Below are 24,777 nucleotides of genomic sequence, written 5' to 3' on the forward strand. Positions count from 1 at the left end.
TACACAGCATCAACTTCCCCATATTTTCACTGTTATGTATCCCACTTATCAGGGATCATCTTGTTTCCCATAAACACAAAACGCAGACTCCAGCGCCCTCGCCATATGTCAATATGAATTGTATACTGATTGAAAATAAAGTAGTTTTGTATTAACTACGCTGAGATAAATTCAAAATCACATTTTTTCCTGTTTGTACACTGTAAAAACAATCATTGTGCCACATAGTGTGAAGGCATGAATTAACTATAGACAAACATATGAAGTAAAATATTTTTTTATTTAATTTTCAGCGTTCAATATTATAAAAACATATAGTTAGGTCAATATATAATTGACAGAAACACAACACCATTTTTAAATTTAATTGGTAACAGAAGCTTATTATTATTATTATAAAATGAATTTGAGAACGGAACACCGGCTTTAGTTTAAGGGTAATCACATCATTGTATGTGTTGCATTTGTTTTCTTGAAGGTGAGGAAGTGGAATATTTTGGAATGACTCGTTCTCAATTCAGTCAGCAAACCTTTAACAAAAAAATTAGATAGTGCCAGTGAATTTCTGGCCTAACTGCTTTATTTCAAAATGTTAAAGTCTTAAAATCATCTTTAATTACTTTCAGAAATAAGAATTGAGTGCACAAGTTTGAATTTAGTTTTGGATTTTGTCACACAGGCTCAGATATGTACATACACCCCCACAAATATTTGGTTAAACCTTCTAGGGGACATTGCTTTTAGTAGTCATCAAAAAACCTCTCGACATAATTCTGTTTGGACCACTCTTATTTGCAAATTTAGTAGAATTCATTAAGATTGGTTTCTTTCCTTGCACAGACCCGAATTTCAAGCATAGTCCATAAATTTTCAATACGGTTGAATCCATTCCAGAAGCTTAATGTTAGCCTGCTTTATCCATCCAAATATGCGATGTGTTTCAGATCACTGTCCTGTTGGAACAGCCAATTGTATCCAAGTTTCAGTCGTCTTGTTGTTAATTTGAGGTGACGTTGAAGAAGTTTGAGGTATCCCTTCTTCTTCTTTACTATTCCAACCACTTTTTTTTACTGACATGATGCATGTGAGGCATGATGCTACCACCAGCTGGCACAGTGTTCTTAGTTTTAAAGCCCCACCTTTAGTCCTCCAAACATACCACTTATCATTGAGGCATCTCAAATTCTGTGTCATCTGAGCATAAAACCTTCTCCCAGAAGGCATTTGGCTTGGCTATGTGGGCAGCTGCAAATTTCAGTACATCTTGAAGGTGTTGATTTTGAAGCAGGGGTGTCTTTCTTGGTCAGCACCCTCTCCGTCCCTGGCAATATAAAACTCACTTTATTGTGGACAGTCATGCTGTTTCAGCAGTTTCCAGTTTGTTGCAGGCTTGAGCCTTGGTGGTTCCTGGGTTATTCCTGAAAATCCTGACCAAATTCTTCTCATCTGAGGGTGAGAGTTTGGGTCTTCTCCCAGACCTTGGGAGAACATCTGAATAATAACTGATGATCTAAACAGTTTCTTAGAAATTTCTCCAAAAATTTCTACAATTTTCCTTCTTAGGTATTCACCAAGTTCACTGGACTTTTCTGTTTGGTCAATCCACCGAGTGCTGTCAAGTAAACCCTTATTATGCTGGCAAAGAGAAGCTACCAGTTGTAGTCAATCATGATCACTAAGAAGTGAATAGAGCTCATCAAGTTGGATGAACAATATGTATACATTAGGGGTGCAACGATATTCGTATCGATATTGAACCGTTCGATACAGTGCTTTCGGTTCGGTACGCATATGTATCGAACAATACAACATTTGTAATTTATTTTATCAACTTTCCTTCTGACGATGCTGTCTGTGTTGAGCGCTCAGTGAATCTGCGTTCGACTACTCCGCCTAGGCTGCACTGTCGAGCGCAGATCCACTGAGCGCTCAACACAGACAGCATAGTCAGAAGGAAGAGCGCAGGGCACCTCCCCCACCCTCATTCAGATCTGGCGTTTGGAATTATTTTGGTTTTCATGTGACGTATGACCCTGAAGGTAAGCGAGTCATGGACTAAAGTAAAACAGTATGTTGGATGTGCCATGCAATGCTCAATTACATGGGTGGGAACTAGTGTGTTAGCGCAGTTAGCTCGTTAACGTGTTGGCCGTCTAGCCCCATGCACGGGGCGATCGGCGGTAGCTCGTTAACGGAGATTTGCCGTGTTGTGGTGTTAAGGTCATTTCAACGAGATTAACCTGAAAGCACTAGTGGGAACACAACGAATATGACTGCACATTTACGCCGACATCATCCTAGTGCAAAGACAAAAACAACAAGCATGCTACTAACTTTAGCCGAGTCATTTAGACAGCTGTTAGCACATGACTCTCCTTATGCTGCTGAGAATATAGCCCAGAAGAAGCGGATAGTATAGCTTTTATTTTGGAAAGAGACATTTCTCTGTAATAAACTCTCTTTTCCAAAGATGAGTGATTCCTCAACCAGATACAGGGCTCGCAATATCGCTAGCCCGACGTCCTGGGGCTAGCGATTTTTTTCAGTCGGGCTACCAAAATCTATCTCTTCCCTGCCCGTCGGGCTATTGTAGGAAGGAAAAATATATGTCAATGCTTTTGCATTCTTTCAGAAATGTAGCTGGGTAATTATGTCATTGGCATCGGTGAGCCACTGTCAATATGTGACATATTGAATTCGCGTTTGAATTTTCGCTTGTTTTTTTGCTTTCACTTTGCAATCGTGCGAACTGTGTATAGAGAGCGACAGCACTGATCTGTGAGTGATGATAATTTGTGCACCAATTCCTCTGACATCGTCTTATTAATCGTTAGCTTACTATGCAAACATGACAAGTGAAATCTCCTGCAGCAAGCTTAAACATGTGAGAGGTTGATCGCGCAGAGAATCGCTGAGCTTATGTGAGTGCGTGTGTAAAAGCAGCAGGATATATATTTGACTACGATGACCTGGATGACTGAGAACCTTCACAGACAGATATATATTTTAGTTCTGCTGAGCCAAATAAGACAGGTCAGGGTGAAGAAGTGACAGCCAAAGAAAAGCTTACCACAAAACGGAGAAGTTATGACAAATCAGACTATAAGGCAAAAAGAAAGTGCAGCTTTATGGTTTCATGGACAAAATAATTTCTGTGGCTGCAATATGACGAGCTAAATAACCAGGGCTGCACATAAGTGGTCCGCAGGTGCGCATTCGCTGTCAAAATAAAAAAACACGCATAAGGGTTAGGGTTAAATTTAAAAGCTGTACCTTTGAGTTAAAATATATATTTATAATTTTAATAAATGACAAATTAAAACGGCATGAACATTTTTTTTGTATCGAAAAAATATCGAACCGTGACACCAAAGTATCGAACCGAACCGAACCGTGAATTTTGTGTATCGTTGCACCCCTAGTATACATATATCTGAGCCTGTATGTATACTTTTAACTCTGTGTGGATTAGAGAAAATCCAAAATAAATTCAAACTCATGCATTAAATTCTTGATCTTTTAAAGTCACTAAATATGTATGCTTTACGGTTCAAATAAATTAAAAATCCAAAACGACCATTACCTTTATGTCCTTGATAAGTCCATGTAAACTTCTGAATACAACTGTACATATCATTACAATTCTGCACAATCTTTTAAAACATATAAATGTGTCCACTGCTTCATCTCTGCAAACGTGCAAAAAGTTTACTGGCACTCACCGAGGCAATCATCGTCTGGTTGCTGGGCATAACACAAGCATATCTCAGCTATGAGTCGATTACAACTTGTAAAACAAACTACCGGTACCAGATATTTACAATAAACAATGCAGGCAATGATGTTGATGACAGCTTTTATTTTGAACACATAAAACAAACAAACCAATAAATATGCACATATTGTTTCTATCAAACTGGATGTTTTCCAGTCAGTAAATGTCCCTATAGTGATCCATATACCAAGACACGACAGGTTTTCGTGCATTAACAGAATTCCATCCAGCTATAACATTCACGGTGATCACATGGGATTGAGACCCTTTGGTCTGTAAAACCTCCTGCGCCGTTCTAGACGGGAATTACTGGAAAACTGTTTGCCGCAAGTACTGCACTTGTTACTCTTGGTCTGGCTTTGCAGGTGTTGAACTAAACTCTCTGCAGACGGTAAATGTCTCCCACAGATTCCACAAACATGGTTTTTATCCCTTATACAGTATGTGTTTGCACATGGGCTTTCAGTCTGTACATGTAATGGAAAATCTTCCCACACAGGAATAGGAAACTGGAGCTTTGATTGGTCGATATCTGGCTTCACAGGAGGTAACAATCTTTTCACACACAGTTTTGTCTTTGATCTGAGCGCATCTGAACTTGAGCAAAGTGTTTTTGTGTCCTTTGACTTCTCAGTCTTGCTGCATCTTCCATCTTTGGTACCTGCACTGATTCCAGTAGAGTGCAGAGTTTCCCAAGTCAGTGCCGATATATCACACACCATGCATTTGGGCAGAGATTCCATTGCCTGAGCTGAAGGTGCAAAAAGAGAGTATCCCTTGCTGCTTTCACTCATATTTCAAATAAAACTGTTCACATAGTCAATGACGACATAGAGTCCAGGGGGCAGCTTGGCTCTAGACTTTGTTCTCTCATTTGATTGCTACCTTTTTCCTCGTCTTTGATCTGCAGTTGTGAGGACTGCGTCTCCGTAAGGCTCTCTGAGGAAAGGAAAAGGAAACCATCACAAGCTGGTACTAACATTAGAAAAGTTTGCTTTTAAAGTTACACTGCATATGTGTCACACCTTGTTTGAATAAAATGATGAGAAAACAGATGATGTGTGTCTGTCACTCAAAGGTTTAACACCTGAATTAAAAGCCTTCACCTTTTCAAAACTATTTAAAGTCCAGTTTAAAACATTAAAAGCACAACACAATAAGACCCAGACATACTTTCCCCTTGTTCATGAGTGAGGGGAGAGTGACAGACAGATTGGTGTGATGTCAGCAGTGATAAATGAGGTCACATGAGGTGAAGACACACAACAAGTCTGGAAAATAAATGTGAATTTGAGGATTTAGTTACTAAAAAATGTATACATATATCTGATGATTTTAAGTTGGACAGTGATTTTAAATTGGACAACCAAATTAGAGCAGTGGTGAAGTCCAGTTTTTATCATTTAAGGCGACTGGCAAGAGTAAAATCTTTTCTTTCGAGGCAGCACCTTGAAACAGTGATCCATGCTTTTATTTCTTCCCGGCTGGACTACTGTAACTCACTTTATGTGGGGGTCAGTCAGTCATTGCTCTCACGTCTGCAGCTGGTTCAAAATGCGGCTGCACGACTCCTAACAGGAACTCGAAAAAGAGAGCATATAACCCCCGTGCTAGCCTCTCTGCACTGGCTGCCTGTGTCTTTTAGAGTTAATTTTAAAATTCTTATGTTTGTTTTTAAATGCCTTCACAGTCTTGCCCCGCCTTACCTCTCTGAGCTTCTTCATCCCCACATACCCTGTCAGTCTCTCAGGTCAGCTGACCAGCTGCTCCTGGAGGTACCGAGATCCAGGAGGAAGCTCAGAGGGGACAGGGCCTTCTCTATTGTGGCTCCAAAATTATGGAATCATTTGCCCATGCATGTTAGAGAGGCCCCTTCACTGTCCACTTTTAAATCACGTCTTAAAACCCACTTTTATTCCTTGGCTTTTAACCTCAGTGAGACTTAGTTTTCTCTTTTAATTGAAGTAGTTATTTAATTAATGATTTCACTCTTCTTTTATTTGTTTTTTTATTTATATCTCATGTAATTTTATTTTACAGTTCCAATGTACAGCACTTTAAAACAACCACAGCTGACACAAAGTGCTTTATAAATAAAGTTGATGATGATGATGATGAAAAAGACACTGCAACAGTAGTCAAATGTTGATGGAAGGTGTAACCGGACAAACATTAACACAGCAAGTGCTGGATGATGTGCTTGCAGGGAGTTCATAATAATTTCTGGTCAGAGATTTGTTACATGTGTTGAGTTTTACTTGAATAATAGGAGAATAATTTAGGTGACCAGTACAACAAGGGAATATAATTTGGAGATAGGGGTATTATTCTGGTATAGCAGCAAAGTATTGCCTAAACCTCAGTGACATTTAAATGTGAAATCTTACACAACCAAATACAATAGCGCCACATTCAATGAAAAATTACATATATTTTTTTTTTTTAAAAAGCAAAGCTTTTACATTTTTTTGCTCTGGACTTTGGAGTCTGAGACATAATTACCCAGCGATGTACTGGTCTGCATCACATTTAAAGGCACTACTAACACAGACAATGTCTTTTTACATAAGGGCAAAACACACACTCATTATTGTACTAAACAAATAGTTTCATATTTTGCTGGTACATTAAGAATGGCTACATTATGACATTATTTTCTGAGCTGTCATTGTAGGAAAAGCACAGAAAGCTACAAATGAGAATCAGCAGCTGGGTCCAAATTGACCAGTATGTTAAAATCATACACCAGTCACGTGAAAGCCTTTTTTCAACTCCAATGTGTTCTCTATATAGTTTCTGTCAACCATAACCTTAACTCTTAGTGAAACAGTGAAACTGAGAGTTGAGGAAGGGTAAAAAAAACCCCAAAAAAACCCCAAAAACTAAACTAATAAACAACAACAAACAAACCCAAAATCATATATTGGATATAAAATTTGTTTTTGTGATATTAAAATCAAATTCAATAAAACAAACAAACCAACACAAAGATGTATGCCCAGACCTAAATCCTACAGAAAATCTGTGGGGTACCCTGAAGAGGGCTGCGCACAAGAGATGTCCTTGCAATCTGAGCTGACACCAAAAAAAAAACTGTCACACTGAGCCGAAACAGTGCAAATACAAAAATTTGTGCATCCCCCCCATTAAATACATCTTGATCGTGTTACATATTATTTTACCAATCCGGTAAACTGATATTCTCACAGTTGGTGATGTGCTTTGAAAGTGAGGAAAGTAAAGCCTCCTCCTCACAGTGAGGATAAATACAGCTGTTTAGTCTAACACTGGTGTCAGATACATGGAGCAGTAAAACAAACAAACAAACAGCTGGACTGGTGCACATTCCCTTTAAGTGTTTATTTTCTGGCGCATTTATCATCTGCTAGTTCAATGCACCAATCTGAAGCCCCGGCTAAGTTGGATTTGATGATATTGTCCAGCGGTTATGCTCGTTTTCTTTGTTCGGATGGGTCGCCTGCTTCTTGTAACTTGTATTTTTTCACCAAGCACTTCAGAAGCAGGAGCCTGGAGCCGTCTGAAGACAACTTCCGTTCTTCCACTTGACTCACCTTCACCACACATATTAAAACAATTAATAGCTTGAATTTTAATTTTATTTGGAGAAATAAGTGCCATTATATATCTAAAGATGATTTGGTTAAACCATACATTGAAGGCGGTGGAAACGCAATTGATTTTGATATAATGAATGGTGTTTTGAAACTTAAATGGTTAAAATCCTTCCTAAATAATCCACACTACATTTGGTTTTTTATACCAAGTAAGGTCGATTTTCTCCTAAAGTGTGACTTTGAAATTACTAAGCTACCTGTTAAACTCTCTGAATTCCATAAACAGGTCCTTCTTTATTGGAAAATGTTATTTAAACATAATTTCACTCCACATAATAGCCCAATTTGGAACAATAGATATGATGATAAAAATCTATTTTTATTCAAGATTGGTTATCAAAAGGTGTTTGGGCAATTGCCCATTTTGTAGATGAGGAAGGACATGTTCTAGGACATCAAGATTTTTGCCAAAAGTTTAATATCCAATGTTCTAAAAGTAAATTTAATCGGGTTATAAAATCCATTCCATTGTCACTTAAAAACATAGTTGTAAATGATATAATATATTCTGACATCTCCCCCAAGTTAATGTCACGGCGGGTGAGGAGAGCCGTGTGAAAATAATAAATGAGGATCCAATCGCAGGCAGTAGTGGAGAAGTGAAGGTGGTTTATTGAACACGAAATAAATATGGACAAACAGCAAATGGAGCACGAACTAAACTAGACTGGAAACAACTAAACTACAGAGCACAAACCTGGACAAGAATGAGAACGAGCAGAGGAGATGGACAGCAGGGAGAACACACGGGTGAGACATGGTGGATACACAGAAGGACCAGCAACTACAATGACAGAGGACACGACTTAAATACACAGAGAAACACAGGGGAATTACACACAGGTGGTGGACACAGCTGGGAATAATCAACAAGACGAGACAGAGGTAAAACTGAACACACTCACATGAGACGCAGACCTTCACAATAAAACAGGAACAAGAAACCATCACACTAAGACGCAGACTCGACATAGAGAGACAAACAGAAAATGACACATGGAACTAAACCTGCAAAAACATGACAACTCAAAATACTGGATCAAACTGACCCAGAACCGTGACAGTTAAGGCAATTATATATAGATGGTATTCGATTTTGTGATGTTAAATGCAATAATAAGTTTCTAAGATCTTCATTAAGAAATCTTTATTCTCCAAATTTACTTAGACGTAATTACATATTAAAAGATTTCCAAAGGGAAGAAATTGAAAAAATAAGAACTGATTATATCACCTTCCCTATCCCTCCTAAAGGGAAAGAAGTCCAATTTAAAATCTTGAATAAAATTTACCCGACAAATAGACTCCTTGGTGATCGATTCAAAATAGAAACGGGTAATTGTGTATTTTGTGAAACAGAAGAGGAGGATTTGGACCATCTATTCTTTTTGTGCAATTGTATACAAATATTTTGGTTGGATTTTCATACCTGGCTTTATTCCAGTGGGATTCAAATTACCCCATTTACCTTAAATATGATAATGTTTGGAGTGTTTTTGAAAGAAAAGAAAACTAATTATGGTGTTAATATGTTATTAATCTTGTGCAAGCAATTTATACATAAATGTAGTTTTTTTTTTAAAGACTAAACCAACACTAGCTTGCTGGAAAAACGACTTAAACCTGTTGGTTAAATCTTTGACCTTAGTTAAAAAGAAAAAGGCTGCTTTTTTTTGTTTCCTTTGTGGAAGATTTTGATTTAGTAAGTTAATAATCTGTTAAATTATGTGACCCCATCTTTATATTTTCTTTTTCCTATGTATGAAAGTTGCTAATATGTAAGGAATGTTTATTCTCTGAATCTGTAATATATGGTGCATTTTGTTTGTATGTTAATATTACTAATAAAAAACAAACAAAAAACTTCACCACACAGGACGAATCCGCTGCCTCTGTTTCTTCTTCTGACTCCGATGGAAACTGCGGGACAAGCGGTGCTGCTGCCCCCACAGGTTACGTAGTGTCAGTGTAACAGTTTCATCCTAACGTGCGTCAAGCCTGATGAGGAGACACAACTGCTTCTATTGTGTTATTTTGTTGTACTTTATTTGAACTATTTAAAATTTTACGCACATACTTTATTATTCTTTGTTTTATCAAGCTCTTATACTCCGTCTTTCAGTACTGCCAGATATACGTTTGGTAACAAATTTGTTAGACCACTAAATAATTTAAGGTTTATGCCACATCTGCCCTGAATGAACAGTACTTTTAATTATTAAAATCGCAAGCGGAAGAGAAGGGATTTTTTTTTAGGTTTCTGTAATGGTTAATCCACCTATAAGGGTAAGCTCTTTAATCAAATTGGTATTTTTACTGCTGTGGTTTTCAGTGACAGAGAAAAAAAACAAACTAATGGAAAAAAAATGAAAGCACATTATTATTATTTTTTCTTTTTCAAAATTACAGTCATTTACTTCAATTTTTGAACCTTTTTTTTTTGCCTGTCCCGTTTGGCTCTTTTGCCATCAGAATTATTGTCTAAAGGCAAAGAAAGATGCCCAACGGATTTACTTTACCAAATGGACCATCCCAGCCTTGCCGTATTGGTCTATTTGATTCACCTTTGCTTTTATTGTTTATTTTATTTTCATTTGCTGAACACGGGACAGACTTGACTGGGGAAAAGAAATGGGAGAAAGAAAGAGGGAAAGAATAAGAGCAGGGAAGAGGGACGGTGATAAAGGGCAAAAACCAAAAGCCCACAAAACAAACAGACAAAAAATACATATATCAATCACCTGGATCACCTGTTGAGAAAGAAAAAAGAGAAAACAAGCAAAGAAAAAGAGCAATATAATAAACAACATCACCGCCATAATCTATGTGAATATAACAATAAATACTAAATATTAAACATTATTGTGCAGCACGTAAGATCGACAGCACACAGTGTGCTTTGAGGTAGCAGCCAAAAAGGGTGTAGTTTGTTTGTGTGAGCACCCGTGTGTACACCTGTGAGCGCGCTTGTATTTAAAAGGTTCCTTCATTTAATGATCTGCTAGAGGGTGTGGGGGGGCCACAGCCCCGTCCTCCTGGGCATGAAGCAGGTATGGAGGAGATCAAGGCTCAAGACATCCAGAGGCCCCAAGAGCAAAGCAGACCAAGGAAGACCAACAGAGGGGCAGCCGCGCCACTATCCCAGAAAGAGCTGAGGAGAGTCCCAGATGAGGGGTCACTCAGCAGCTGCGGAGCAGAAGCCAGGGGGAGTTGCAGTGACGTGCCCATGAGCTCCGCCGGCAGCCAGCTGTGCCAGAGTGACCGAGCCCCAGGCCGAGAGGCTGAGGGCACCCCACCCCCGAAGGGGCCCGAGTGAGCCCCAGGCTCCAGGCCCCGACAAGCAGCCACCAGGAGTGAGCCGGTGGGTACCTGGACGCCCATCCCCGGACACAAAGAACCACCAATGCACCGATGTCTGAGGGCGTCTGCCACTGGCAGGGGGAGTGGTGGGGGGAGATAGGCCTCCATACCATGGAGGGCCTGAGATGTCCCTAGAGAGGTGGCGTCTGATACCCAACCTGACATATAGACACAAACAAACAGGCACACACAGATACAAACATCCATTGCCACCCTCATGCTCTCATATGCAATTACTCAGCAGGTTGAATTTTTGAACCTAAATAAATGAATAATTAAAAAGTTTGTTTGTGGTTGAACATTTGAAGGTCCATCAGCTTCAAATTTTGTGAATACAAATGTGAATTCAGCCATTAAAAAAAGTAAAATTGCTTTTGACAGATTTTTTAAAATATTTGTGTTGTCTTGTTCTTACAACTGATGTCTAATAAATTTATTAAGCACTGTAATTCCTTTTTGTTGAAGGCACTTTCTTTGGTCCATCAGCTTCTGCGTTTCCCCATAATTATACTGTGGCTCAGCAGCAGGGGAGGCTGACACTCCATCAGCTCATCACGCCTCCCCTGCATAAAAGAGTATGCCAGGACCTGAGGTGTTGTTGTTGTGTGTGTGGCTGGCAGCTGAAAAGCTGCAGCAGAGAGAAGAGGAAATAGCAACCGAAATAAGGTGTTAAAAGAACGAACTATGTGGTCGGGTCTGACATTTATGCCACATATACATATGCTGGTAAACACAGAAAATCTGCTCTGTCCCCCAACTTACAAAGGTCACAGCAGGTCTTTATTGGTGAGGCAAAATAGAAAACATTCAAACAGACAAAGACGCAATAAAGACAATTAAAAATCAGCCAGTCTTATATTTTATTTTCTAGTCTACATTCAGTGATATCCAGTTACACAGGCAGCAGGAAATCTTGCAAAGCTGGTTTGTAAGGACTGGTTACTGTCTATTGCAACAGCCAACTATGCACACTCATTAGTCTAAAGACAAACAGACAATCTTGTGCACATGTCAGATCATTTGTGCAGCAACTGTCTTTTTCCAAGATTGATCTGTTTATACATCAAATGTGATGCAAAATGCATTTCAACAGATTTCTGACCATAATAATAGTAAAAGGAAACTCTTATAAAAGAAAAAACTATTTAAAAAAAAAAAAAAAGCCACAGGACATTTAGGCATGTTTCTGTGATCCTAGGATGTCCCAAGGGTAGGCTCGAGTTTTCTGCATGAGAAGGAGGGCCATGGCTACATTCATGCTCACAGAGATCGTTCATCTACGCGGCATCGGCCCTGAAATTGTTTTTACCCCTGTTAGACCAAAAGGAAATAAACAATAAACACTTTTTCTTTTTTACATTTTTGTTCACACATGGTGATACTGATCACTGTTTTGTTGACCCTTATGGGTGGTAAAACCTGGCTCTTGCCTACCTATCCATACAGTCACCTTTTGTACTGCTGACAATGATATGAACTACTGAGTTACTTGTTGCTTCTTTGAGTTTCTTTCCACACGAGGAACCTAAGTGAAATATTCATTCATCTGTGGAAAGTTTAAAATATCTGAACGGTGAGTTGTGCAGAGACGTTATCCTAGAATATTCTTCAAAATGAAGGTTAGAGTGTGGCACTTCCTACCTCCTACTACTTTCCTTTGTCTGTGGGATGGGAGAAGCAGGTGCTGATGGCAGCGCTGGCTTATAGAGGAAGGAATATGTGAGTTTGTCTCTCACACAGTACGTGTAGGTGTGATCACAGTCCAGTCCCAATGGACAGCAGTGGTATCCATCGAGACAACATTTCCCCCACAAGAAACACTTTTAGTCTCTCGAACAATAATAATGGAGCACTTTTTAATTAAAAGCTGCAGACGTTCAGATGAAAGCTGATTTCATGTTAGTGGAAGATAAAAGGAATTTCATTACATTCATGTGTTGTATTGCACAAGAGTATTTAGGCTGACTCACGGGAGAGTAGGGACAACAGAACCAGCCTCCTTGTGGGTGTCTGCAGCAGGTAGTGCCATCAGGACAGTAGGTGTAACTGTCACAGTAGACCATTGAACTCTTTATTTGATCTGGGACGTGGCTCTCTTTCAGCTCCTGGAGTGGAGTTCCAGACAGTTCAGGGGGGGTTCGTTTCTCTGCAGCCTCCTTCTTCACCATGGGTATGGTCAGCCACGGCTGGTCTAATTTCTCACAATTCATGGTAACCAGGTTACAGCGATATCCCGAAGGGCAGCAGTGGAGCAGGTCGGCGCAGCACACGGCCTGCAGAGCAAATAAAACTAATTTCTACAAGACTTCCAACTACCACAAATTAAGGTACTACACTGGCATGTGAATACACCTGCTTACATTTGGATATAGACAGCAGCTATATCCATGGGCAGTTTTGCAGCAGGTACAGTCATCTGGACAAAGACTCTCATCAGGACATGTGATGGAGCATGAAGCAAATCCCCACACAAACATACCAAATGACAGACAGAGTGATCCCCGACATCTGCAAGGAAGAGTGTCACCATGACTTTTTATTCTTTGGTTACTTAAACTTCAGATTTTTCTGTTGCCGGCTGCGGTAATGTCAAGTTTAAGTTCAAGACTTTAAAGGAACTTTACCTTTTTTCAGTCACTTACCTTCAGCAAGTGAAGAGCTTCAGCAGCTTCTTGTCACACGTTCTCCTCTGCTGAATCAAGCATGCAGGTTACACATTTTATAATGCAGGTTAGACACTACCACTGACGTAAACTGTAACATCCCTCTGTCACGTGATGCTCGTATTAAGACAGACAGGTTTTCAAGATTTCTGGAACTGCAGAAGGTCAAATCCACAACTACTGTTCTGCTTGGCTTAATAAACAAACTATTAACTACAGTGGGGCAAAAAAGTATTTAGTCAGCCACCGATTGTGCAAGTTCCCCCACTTAAAATGATGACAGAGGTCAGTAATTTGCACCAGAGGTACACTTCAACTGTGAGAGACAGAATGTGAAAAAAAAAATCCATGAATCCACATGGTAGGATTTGTAAAGAATTTATTCGTAAATCAGGGTGGAAAATAAGTATTTGGTCAATAACAAAAATACAACTCAATACTTTGTAACATAACCTTTGTTGGCAATAACAGAGGTCAAACGTTTACTATAGGTCTTTACCAGGTTTGCACACACAGTAGCTGGTATTTTGGCCCATTCCTCCATGCAGATCTTCTCGAGAGCAGTGATGTTTTGGGGCTGTCGCCGAGCAACACGGACTTTCAACTCCCGCCACAGATTTTCTATGGGGTTGAGGTCTGGAGACTGGCTAGGCCACTCCAGGACTTTCAAATGCTTCTTACGGAGCCACTCCTTTGTTGCCCGGGCGGTGTGTTTTGGATCATTGTCATGTTGGAAGACCCAGCCTCGTTTCATCTTCAAAGTTCTCACTGATGGAAGGAGGTTTTGGCTCAAAATCTCACGATACATGGCCCCATTCATTCTGTCCTTAACACGGATCAGTCTTCCTGTCCCCTTGGCAGAAAAACAGCCCCATAGCATGATGTTTCCACCCCCATGCTTCACAGTAGGTATGGTGTTCTTGGGATGCAACTCAGTATTCTTCTTCCTCCAAACACGACAAGTTGAGTTTATACCAAAAAGTTCTACTTTGGTTTCATCTGACCACATGACATTCTCCCAATCCTCTGCTGTATCATCCATGTGCTCTCTGGCAAACTTCAGACGGGCCTGGACATGCACTGGCTTCAGCAGCGGAACACGTCTGGCACTGCGGGATTTGATTCCCTGCCGTTGTAGTGTGTTACTGATGGTGACCTTTGTTACTTTGGTCCCAGCTCTCTGCAGGTCATTCACCAGGTCCCCCCGTGTGGTTCTGGGATCTTTGCTCACCGTTCTCATGATCATTTTGACCCCACGGGATGAGATCTTGCGTGGAGCCCCAGATCGAGGGAGATTATCAGTGGTCTTGTATGTCTTCCATTTTCTGATGATTGCTCCCACAGTTGATTTTTTCACACCAAGCTGCTTGCCTATTGTAGATTCACTCTTCCCAGTCTGGTGCAGGTCTACAATACTTTTCCTGGTGTCCTTCGAAAGCTCTTTGGTCTTGGCCATGGCGGAGTTTGGAGTCTGACTGTTTGAGGCTGTGGACAGGTGTCTTTTATACAGATGATGAGTTCAAACAGGTGCCATTCATACAGGTAACGAGTGGGGGACAGAAAAGCTTCTTACAGAAGACGTTACAGGTCTGTGAGAGCCAGAGATTTTCCTTGTTTGTGGTGACCAAATACTTATTTTCCACCCTGATTTACGAATAAATTCTTTATAAATCCTACCATGTGAATTCATGGATTTTTTTTTCACATTCTGTCTCTCACAGTTGAAGTGTACCTCTGGTGCAAATTACTGACCTCTGTCATCATTTTAGGTGGGGGAACTTGCACAATCGGTGGCTGACTAAATACTTTTTTGCCCCACTGTACATGTGCACAAGCAGTATAGTTAGGAACAAATGCATTTTTTCATTATGGCTTACCATGCACTTCTTTTAATCATACTTTATTTCACTAAAATGCACTAAAATCCAAAAACATAACAGATAAGAACAAGAGGAACAATAACAAAAAGGCCATTCTGCATAATGAGCAGTTAAGCCTGTTATGATGATTGTAGGGAAGAATTTTCACTGGGGAAGTGTGTTAAAAAGGGAAGCCTTTAACTGGATTTTAGTAATGTGATGAAGCACATTTCCCGGTTATTAGACTAAACCGTTAATAACAGACAGCAGAATACATTTTTAAGTAAAAATAAACCCATGTATAAAAATGGGAATATATAAAACAGTACCCAGATGAACACTTTGACAAAAACATTTATGTTTACTGAAGAGGAAATGTGGGGCAGCATGGTGGCGTGGTGGTTAGAGTTGTTGCCTCACAGCAAGAGGGTCTTGGGTTTGAATCCACTATCTAGATTTTTGCGTGTTCTTTATGGTTTCTCTCCTGGTATTCTGGCTTCCTCCCACAGTCCAAAGATATGAATATAGTGGGGGTTTATTAACTGGTGATCCTAAATTGTCCTGAGGGGTAAATGTGAGTGCAGATGGTTGCCTGTCTGTCTGTGTTAGCCCTACAACAAACTGACGACCTCTTTGTACCCTACAACTCACTCTATGCCACCACTCCTTGCAAATGTGTTTGCAAAACTCACCTACTTTTTCCACTTCTACGTCCCTTCAGTGACAGATCTCATTTGTTTTAATCTGCAGCAAAACAGCGACTAAACACTAAAGATCTCAATATGCTCCAAGGGATGGTTTGCCTTTTATTGCTAAACTCTCTACTGAGAAAAAATGATGCTGTTTGAATGGATCTAATTGATATAAAATGTTTGCATTGTTAACAAAAGTATATTTGAACACATCCTCATTGCATGCCTTTTCCACAATGCTAAAAAATGTGTTTCGTCCTATTCCTGCAGGAGTTGTGTGATTTGTAGCAGTTTCAGTTGTTCACTGATGAACACTGAAATGTTAGTGAGGTTCACCTGCTGTATTTGTTGTGCTTTATAATAAGCATAAACCACTGATCACATGTGACAGGGTCAAAGCCATCAGCGCACTGTGAAACGGAAACGGAATTTCTATTAAATTACAGTAAAACACTAACAACACGACCCGACATTCACTGTGATCACTCCAGTGTGCTGTATCAGCAGTAGGTTTTACAGTTTAAAAATAATGATCTCAACTGGCTCATTTCTACTTTTTTGTTTTACTGTAACATATAGTTGTATGACCTGATGCACATTTCATCACAAGTACTGAGAACTTCCTGCAGGATTCTTGCTACTGCTAGCTAAACCTGAAACACGGGTTTTGCCCACACAGTCACTGGAAACCAGTTCACACAACAAAGTCTAAATGTCAAATAACTTCAACAACCATCAAAATAATGATAATGATAAACTTCCATGAGTAGATGTATGTAGGTGCAGGCTCAGTACTTTTGTCCATGTAAGTATGAGCTTCATTGTCACCACTTTAGGTTGCTTCCAACTGAGCTGTACTGGAATTTAATTCCATAACTGCCAAGCATGCAGGAAGGTAGCACCAAAGGAGGAATTCAGAGGTGTTTTAAGCTTGCAAGACCAACAGGTTTCTTTGTTTTTTCTTACTAAACAACAAGCTGTGGTGGAGTGAGTTGAATGTATTGTCCAAAAAGAATACTTCCCTATCAACTCCTCTCTCTCTCTCTCACTGTGATTGTGTGTGTCTTTCTTTCTTCTTTTTTTGAATTATGTATTGTTAATTGTAAGAGTTTTTGGAAAGCTTTTATTTCACTGGGTATTTTCTCACCCCACTAATCTGCTTACCTGTTTAGGTGTGCAAACTAGAGGTGTAACAATACTCCAAAACTTCTGTTTTGATATAGGAAAATATATCAATTTTACAACACTGATATGCTTTAATAAAGGATTTACTTCTCGATGTGGGTATAAATGTATGGGGAAGAGGGAACTTCCGGAAACGAATTGTGGGTGATGCATTTTCTGCTAGACATGTGGTAGAGCTCTAATATGCATCTTTTAATTAGTTTGTGTGAGATAGCGTGGCCAAAGTGGCTGAAGAAGAGCAGAAAACAGATGCTGTCCATTGTAGCAGGTCATGTTTTTTTAACAATGTGACTAAAATTATTTTTGCAAAAACCTCCACAAATCAAAGGCTCAAATGTTAAGGTTGGGAAAATAAATATAACTGAATTTAAAACAACCAAAATTAATATTGAGTGCACCAAGCTACGCTGACCTGGTCTTCTCCTCCTGAACAGCTGAGTTCTTCTGTTTAAATACTCTCAATCGTTCCAAACAAATAGTCTCTAAAGGAATTTTTTATACGATGGGTAAGACTGAATATTATAATCATCCATTTATTGATGCTGCTTTTTACCACCAACAAAACACACTATCAAAGTGTAGCCATTACATTTTACAATAATGCATACATAACTGAAGCAAACAAATCCCCAGTTTTCTTCCCCCTCTGTACCTGGTTCCATCCATCAAAAATAAACAGGAAGATATGAATACATAAAGTGAAGCAGCACGTCCGTAAGTAAGGTAAGTTCACACACAATAAAAACGAATTAACAGTTTAAGCAAAAAGGTAATGTTAACTTAACAAAACTTGTCAAAGTTAATTTAAACCTGGATGTTATATGAACTAATCTGCAAACCATAAGCAAACCTGGTACAGTAAATGTTTGCAAACTACAGAATGAAGATAACATATGGCTAAATCAAAGCAAAAAAGAATGCTAACTAATAATAACAAACTGTATGTTAGCAAATGTGTTCTCGCCTACTTTGGCACAGTTTACATTTTTATTTCATTTGGAATTTTTTTTGTCTTGTTTCCAGTTTATTCTGAGTGAGGTTCCAGTGTGTTCTTGCTTGTTTCAGTTTAGTTTTACTGTCTGTGTCCTTGGGCAAGAGTCTGACATCCAAGTTGTCCCTCGCACATCCATCAGTCTGTGTGTGAAACTTCGGTGTAAAAAGTGCTTAGACATAGAAAACAAAATCACTTGTATTGTGTACTTGTGTGTGTGAATGGATGGCTGCGGCATGGAGAGGTGAAGCACTTTGAAAGTGCGTAGAAAAGCTCTCTAGAAATGCTAATTTAAATTTTTATGTTTTAGCTGAACTTTTATTTGTCTTAATGATTATAATACAGGGGATTACAAATTCAATAACCACTCATCGTCACAGAAAATACAATATAAATGCATAAATATATGAATAGTTTTTAAATATTTCTTTTAAAAATGTACACTAGTGTCAGACAAAGCCAAGCTATCCATTGCACACAGCTAGAGGGACCCTTCAGTTATTTAACTGTGTTTCTTCAGTGTTTCTATGTGACTGAAAAAAGGTAGCCTATAATCTCTATCACTTCGCTCCGTGCTGTGAATTTAACTGAATGTGGCCTTAAATGTAAAGCATGGCATAAACAGTGTTACACTTAATGATCAAGTGTAAAGAATTAACAATGCACTTCTGTCAAACAACATATTTAAGTGATTTAATGAAGCAATTTAAAATGAAGCGACAAAGCGAGGATGACTCATTTAGTTAAACACCTTCTCGTCTCCTGATCACTCTCCGGTGGGAGGGAGGAGAGGAGTCAAGGAGAGGAACTGAGAATGTGCAATTTGAGAAATGAGTAGAGGGCGGGTCTTACCCATCTATCCATCCTTCCATCCATCCATCCTTCAAATGGCCACTAAGGGTCAGCAGAAGCAACCTGTAAACAACCTGTCTGCAAACATTCTGATATTTCAGCAGTTCAGTAGCCTGATGGCTTTTGTGTAAAAGCTGTCCCTGAATCTGCTGGTGCGGGTGTGGACGCTCATGTACACTCCTACCTGACTACAGGAGCTTGAAGAGTGTGTGGCTAAAGAGGATCCTCTGGGCCTTCCTCCTACAGTGCTGTCTGTAGAGGTCCTGGATGGCTGGCAGTTCAGACTTGGTGATACAATGTGCATATCTGGCCATCCTCCATACAGCTTTGTGGTCCAGAGCATTACAACTGCTGAATCAGAATCAGAATCAGAAAGGGGTTTATTGCCAAATGTTGAGCAGGTTTACAACATTAGGAAATTGCTGCGGTGCTTCAGTGCAAAAGACACAGAAGAAATGCACAAAAACAAAACAAAAGTAACGCACTGAAGCACCAGGGCATCCATACGCGGCGCCATCTTGGTTTTTACACCTGCTATACCAGGTTGTGATACAGCCTCTCGATGGTGCCGTTGTTGAGTATTCTGGGGTTTATTCCAAACCCTCCTCATGATATGCATGTTCATGTGGATAACCTGTCTAGCAACACCAGGCTCCACTCGTAGTTTCTGACCACGTGAGGAATCTAAGATAAATATTTGCTCCAACTCAAATATCTATGTTGCAAATGGGGAACAGATTTATTCCATTTACTGTGATGTTGTTCTGTGTTTTCCACACTAGGTGTCAGCAGCAAACAGCCCGTTTCCAGAAGAGTGACCAAAACATGAAATAAGTTAACAGTAATGGATCTGCAGTTTGGAAGCTTTTTAGGCTGGCAAGACCAACAAGGGTTTATTTTGTTTGTTAGTTTGTTTGTTTGTTTTTTCAGTTTGTTCATCAACTTCAACTTCATCAAGTCTTATCTTAATGAAGTATTGTGATAAAGTTGTAATTCATTATGTTGGACTGGTGTAGAGCAGGCTGTGGTGTTCATGGGCACTCAGACTGCGATGTGAAAAGAAGATAAATGAATGACTCCATGACCCAGTTTGGAAGAAGATCTTATTTTTATTGGTCAAGTGTGAAAAGTATACAAAGGAAGGAAGAAACCATAAAACAAATCAGAAGCCTTTCACCTTACTACCTTAAATTCAACATGCTGGTCTATACTCACTGACACTCAGTCACAGGGGCAATATAAGACAATGGAATAGATGAAAAGAACATTTCCATTACTAAAGCAATAATTGGTGACTCTCCATTATAAAATATGCAGTAACATTAGCTTAAGCCTGTAAAGCTTCATCCATGAAATAATTGCCAGAAAATTAAAATTTTCTGAAAGTGGAGGATTTATTGAACCTTCTGACAAATTAAAACAAAAAGAAATTAAATGTTCATTTGAAAGTATAAGATTTAATTTTGACCATTTTTTTACACCTGTGTACTATTCTTCAGCATGGCAAAAAGAATTTTAGGGCAATTTTTAACAAAAATAACCAAAAAAATCTATCACAGTGGACTTTAAAGCCATCTCAGCATGTGTTACCATAACGCAAGAGGGGTTGCAGGTACATCTATAGTCACAGCAGCTGAAAATCTGCTTCCTGTGTCCCTGAAATGATTACAAATTGTTCAGTTAGAACAAAATATTTTGGTCAGAATGTTTTGTGTACTCTAAAACAGCATCTATTTAAGTTGCCCCTTCAGATCACAGTGTGGGATGTTTAGAGAAGGAGAAACTTAAACCTGGCGGGCTGCAAAGAGCAATTTTTGCTGCTCTACGATCGAGCCAGCTTGTAACTCTCTGCCTCATGTGATCACTAAGGGGCAGCAGAAATAAGCTCTACTGCTGACACTGAACTGGAATCAACGCAAAATATTAATTTCTCTGTGGGATATTTGTGGTTATTTAGCTGTTACATGCTCTTTGCATGTTTGAAGCCAGTGTACTTCGGATTTATTAAAATCTTTCAAGGCTGCAAAACTATGAAGAAAAAATACTCAGAGCTGAAGAAAGCCAATGAGTCAGTAATAACTCTCTGTGATATCATCCCCACAGGGTTCATCATGTGACAGTATGTCAACATCAGTGACCAAGCCCACGACTATCAGGACATTTAGCTGTTGTTAAATCCTGGTTGGTGCTCAGGTATGCATTGGTATCACATGACTTGATAAAACACCAGTAAACAAAAAAAGGTCTGTAGCCTTTAAAATTGATCTGAACAGTGAGTCATGCAGTGAAATTATCCCAGGATGTTCTCCACATGTGAAGGTGGTTACAATGTGGCGTTTCCTACCTTCCTCTTCTAGTTTTCTTTGTCCTCTGAAGTTGGGATGAGGGAGGCAGGTCCTGAAGGTAGTGCTGGCTTGCGGAGGAAAGGATATGTGAGTTTTTCCCTCACACAGTGCTGGTAGGTTCGGTCACAGTCAAATCCAATTGGACAGCAGTGGTAGCCATCCAGACAACATTTGCCCTGCAAGAAACACTTTTAGTCTCTCAAAAGAATAATTATCATAGCTGCAAACTTGCTTCATCTCAGTGGAAGATAAAGGGAATTTTATTAAAATCATGTGTCTTATTGCACAAGAGTGTTTAGGCTGACTCACAGGAGAGTAGGGACAACAGGTCCAGCCTCCTTGTGGGTGTCTGCAGCAAGTAGTGCCATCAGGACAGTAGGTGTAACTGTCACAGTAGACCACTGAAGTCTTTATTTGATCTGGGACGTGGCTCTCTTTAAGCTCCTGGAGTGGAGTTCCAGGCAGTTCAGGGGGGGCTGGTTTCTCTGCAGCTTCCTTCTTCACCATGGGTATGGTCAGCCACGGCTGGTCTAATTTCTGACATTTCATGGTAACCAGGTTACAGCGATATCCTGACGGGCAGCAGTGGAGCCGGTCGGCACAGCACATGGCCTGCAAAGTAAGTAAGACGAGCAGAGCTTTTTAACAACCAACAATCAAGTTACTGCACTGGCAGAAAGTTTCTGACTTACATTTGGATATGGGCAGCAGGCATATCCGATATTAGCCTTGCAGCAGGTGGTGGTGTCTGAACAAGTACTCCCATCAGGACACATAGAGCATGAAGCAAATCCCCACAGAACCACACCGAATGACAAACACAGACTGATCCTCAACATCTGGAAGACAGAATCAACATGACTTTGCAGATTTTTTTCTTTCTGAACTAAAAAGGTCAGACTTTGTAACTTTAATGTGACACAGTAAAGTCCAATTTTAGTAGCAACAACTAAACCATAAAACACTTTACAAAAAAGTTCACTTCTTTTAATCACTTACCTTTAGGCAGTGAAGAAATTCAGCAGCTTCCTGTGATGCCTTTCACACTTTCCCCTCTGCTGTATCACACACAGCTCTATATAGTGCAGGTCAGACACTCCCACTGAGTAAGAATGAAAGATTAACTTCACGTAACACCCCTCTATCTCGTGACTCTCACATTAAGACAGACAGGTTTTGAAAACTTCTGGAACTGCAGAAGTTCAAATCCACTACTTAACTGCTGTAATTACTCAGCTTAATATACAGTCTCCACACGTCCTCATATGACATGATTGTATATGCACAATAAAGAAGGAGTGGGTCTGTAAGCCTCACCTATCGATCAAAGTACAACAGAGCTGGCAAAAGTACAGACATTCTTCAATATGTAGGAGCAGAGATAGAACTACTGAGTACTATTTATCACAGTTGCTGAGCAGTCCTTACGTTCGTATATAACCTCTTCTTCCCCTCCTGTCCTGTCTTTCTCACATCGTTCTTTATCTCTGAAGTTATTAACTTTTTTTCCCTCCCTCAAATGTGGAACCTGTACCTTTAGCTAGCAGACACACTTTTGTGACAAAGTGCACACAAACAGTTTGTGTGTTTGCAAATATTTGTTGACCTGTTAGAAATGCTTCTCTTCTGTAGTGCTAGCTAGATGCAACTTGCAAACATCTGGTCCAAAAAGTGTTGTCTTGGATCATTTTGGCCTGCTTTAAGGGCTGAATATAGTACTTTAAATAACATATAAATCATAAATTTCTGCCTATGTTGTGCCATTGTGTGCAATAAGCACCAGTGGTGGAGGGGTTGTCCAACAGGATTGTCTTTGTTATTTTCCCTCCATTTATGTTCAAGTCGGTTTGACATCTGTTATGTTAAACAATAGATGGTACGACAACAACAAGAAGACACACCACCTTTGTCACAATTATTGTATCTTCTTGCACAACATGGCTATGTGAACGCTGCGGTCTTGAACATGCTTAGAACCCTGAAGATAACCATCTGCGGGAGCTGACTTCTTCTCCACTTCTTGCCATTGCTAGCTAAACTTGCAGCACTGGTCTTGGTTACAGAAAATCTCAAATCAAATCACATATCTACAACAATTACAGCAAGGGATGAGTTTTAAGTATGCCTTAACTATACCAAGTGTTTTGATAGCAGTTCAAGTCATCGCACAGCCGAAGCACAACAGCCTCATGTAGCAATGGAAGACCTTAGGTAATTAGCACAGCGGCTAACTTGTAGAGGGCTAGCATGGTGGTGAGTGAAGGACACTGGGGGGGAAAAAAACAAAACTAAAAAAGTGTGAACTTCAGTCCATTGTGACCATTAATCTACTGCGTTGAAAAAAGAGAAAGATATGTATTGGTAGCCTGTTGTTGCTCCAAAAGATTAACTAGCTAAGGATAGTGCCCTCCAATGAAAATAGGTGCAGCCAATTATTGAATGGACTACCACATGAGAACATTTTGAGAACAGATTGAAGCACCCAAGACTACGCATTAAAGGTCCAAACTCATGCTAAAGATGCAAAATGTTTATCCATAATGTTTTCATTTAAATATAAAAATACCTCACTGGAGCCGCCCAGAGTGAAATGAGCAGTGTGGGAAATAATGTCACACTGGTGTGTGTTTTGTTGCGACATTAGCAGTTCCCATTGTTTCGGCTCCACACTCCACACAGCTGATGCAGAGGCTGGGCCAGGCGAAGCTGAAGCTGGACCAGGCGAAGGCAAAGCTCAAGGCTCTGAAGCTGGACCAGACGAGAATGTCGCTGCAGGCAGTGGCGTGGAAGAATATATAAAACAGTACCCAGGTGAACACTTTGACAAAACATTTATGTTTACTGAAGAGGAAATGTGGGGCAGCATGGTGGCGTGGTGGTTAGAGTTGTTGCCTCACAACAAGAGGGTCTTGGGTTTGAATCCACCATCTGGATGTTTGCGTGTTCTTTATGGTTTCTCTCCTGGTATTCTGGCTTCCTCCCACAGTCCAAAGATATGAATATAGTGGGGGTTTATTAACTGGTGATTCTAAATTGTCCTGAGGGGTAAATGTGAGTGCAGATGGTTGCCTGTCTGTCTGTGTTAGCCCTACAACAAACTGACGACCTCTTTGTACCCTACAACTCACTCTATGCCACCACTCCTTGCAAATGTGTTTGCAAAACTCACTTACTTTTCCACTTCTACATCCCTTCAGTGACAGATCTCATTTGTTTCAATCTGCAGCAAAACAGCGACTCCAAACATACACTAAAGATCTCAATATCCTCCAAGATATGGTTTGCCTTTATTGCTAAACTCTCTACTGAGAAAAAAATGATGCTGTTTGAATGGATCTAATTGATATAAAATGTTTGCATTGTTAACAAAAGTATATTTGAACACATCCTCATTGCATGCCTTTTCCACAATGCTAAAAA

General features: G+C 39.8%; 2 protein-coding genes across 3 annotated transcripts; both read right to left on the reverse strand.

Moving 5' to 3' along the window:
• Positions 1-11,613: 11,613 nt before the first annotated feature.
• Positions 11,614-13,608, reverse strand: LOC120727081 (progranulin-like). Its single transcript, XM_040021226.1, has 5 exons — positions 13,413-13,608; positions 13,131-13,278; positions 12,742-13,043; positions 12,412-12,579; positions 11,614-12,081 (listed from the first exon to the last, which is right to left on the reverse strand). Exons 2-5 carry the CDS (start codon positions 13,245-13,247, stop codon positions 12,048-12,050), a joined length of 621 nt encoding a protein of 206 aa, XP_039877160.1. The 5' UTR covers positions 13,248-13,278; positions 13,413-13,608; the 3' UTR covers positions 11,614-12,047.
• Positions 13,609-20,101: 6,493 nt separating this feature from the next.
• On the reverse strand, positions 20,102-22,493 carry LOC120727084 (progranulin-like). Of its 2 annotated transcripts, none has more exons than XM_040021230.1 (5): positions 22,357-22,493; positions 22,050-22,196; positions 21,667-21,969; positions 21,362-21,533; positions 20,102-20,670 (listed from the first exon to the last, which is right to left on the reverse strand). In XM_040021230.1, exons 2-4 carry the CDS (start codon positions 22,194-22,196, stop codon positions 21,366-21,368), a joined length of 618 nt encoding a protein of 205 aa, XP_039877164.1. In that variant the 5' UTR covers positions 22,357-22,493; the 3' UTR covers positions 20,102-20,670; positions 21,362-21,365. The 2 variants fall into 2 exon arrangements, with proteins under 2 accessions (XP_039877164.1, XP_039877163.1); XM_040021229.1 differs by having other exon boundaries at positions 20,102-20,668; positions 21,357-21,533.
• Positions 22,494-24,777: the final 2,284 nt, after the last annotated feature.

This window comes from Simochromis diagramma, unplaced genomic scaffold, assembly GCF_900408965.1.
Source record: "Simochromis diagramma unplaced genomic scaffold, fSimDia1.1 OVJJ01000753.1, whole genome shotgun sequence".
Taxonomy (NCBI): Eukaryota; Metazoa; Chordata; class Actinopteri; order Cichliformes; family Cichlidae; genus Simochromis; species Simochromis diagramma.

Excerpts from the sequence above, each read along its gene's own strand:
- LOC120727081 (XM_040021226.1), bottom strand. The coding sequence starts at position 13,247 with ATGTTTGTGTGGGGATTTGCTTCATGCTCCATCACATGTCCTGATGAG. Across the intron at positions 13,044-13,130 it reads GCTGCTGTCTATATCCAAAT|GCCGTGTGCTGCGCCGACCT; the intron begins GTAAGCAGGTGT and ends TTTGCTCTGCAG. Across the intron at positions 12,082-12,411 it reads ACAAAGGAAAGTAGTAGGAG|GGGTAAAAACAATTTCAGGG; the intron begins GTAGGAAGTGCC and ends TTGGTCTAACAG.
- LOC120727084 (XM_040021230.1), bottom strand. The coding sequence starts at position 22,196 with ATGTTGAGGATCAGTCTGTGTTTGTCATTCGGTGTGGTTCTGTGGGGA. Across the intron at positions 21,970-22,049 it reads CCTGCTGCCCATATCCAAAT|GCCATGTGCTGTGCCGACCG; the intron begins GTAAGTCAGAAA and ends CTTACTTTGCAG. Across the intron at positions 21,534-21,666 it reads CCTGTTGTCCCTACTCTCCT|GGCAAATGTTGTCTGGATGG; the intron begins GTGAGTCAGCCT and ends TGTTTCTTGCAG.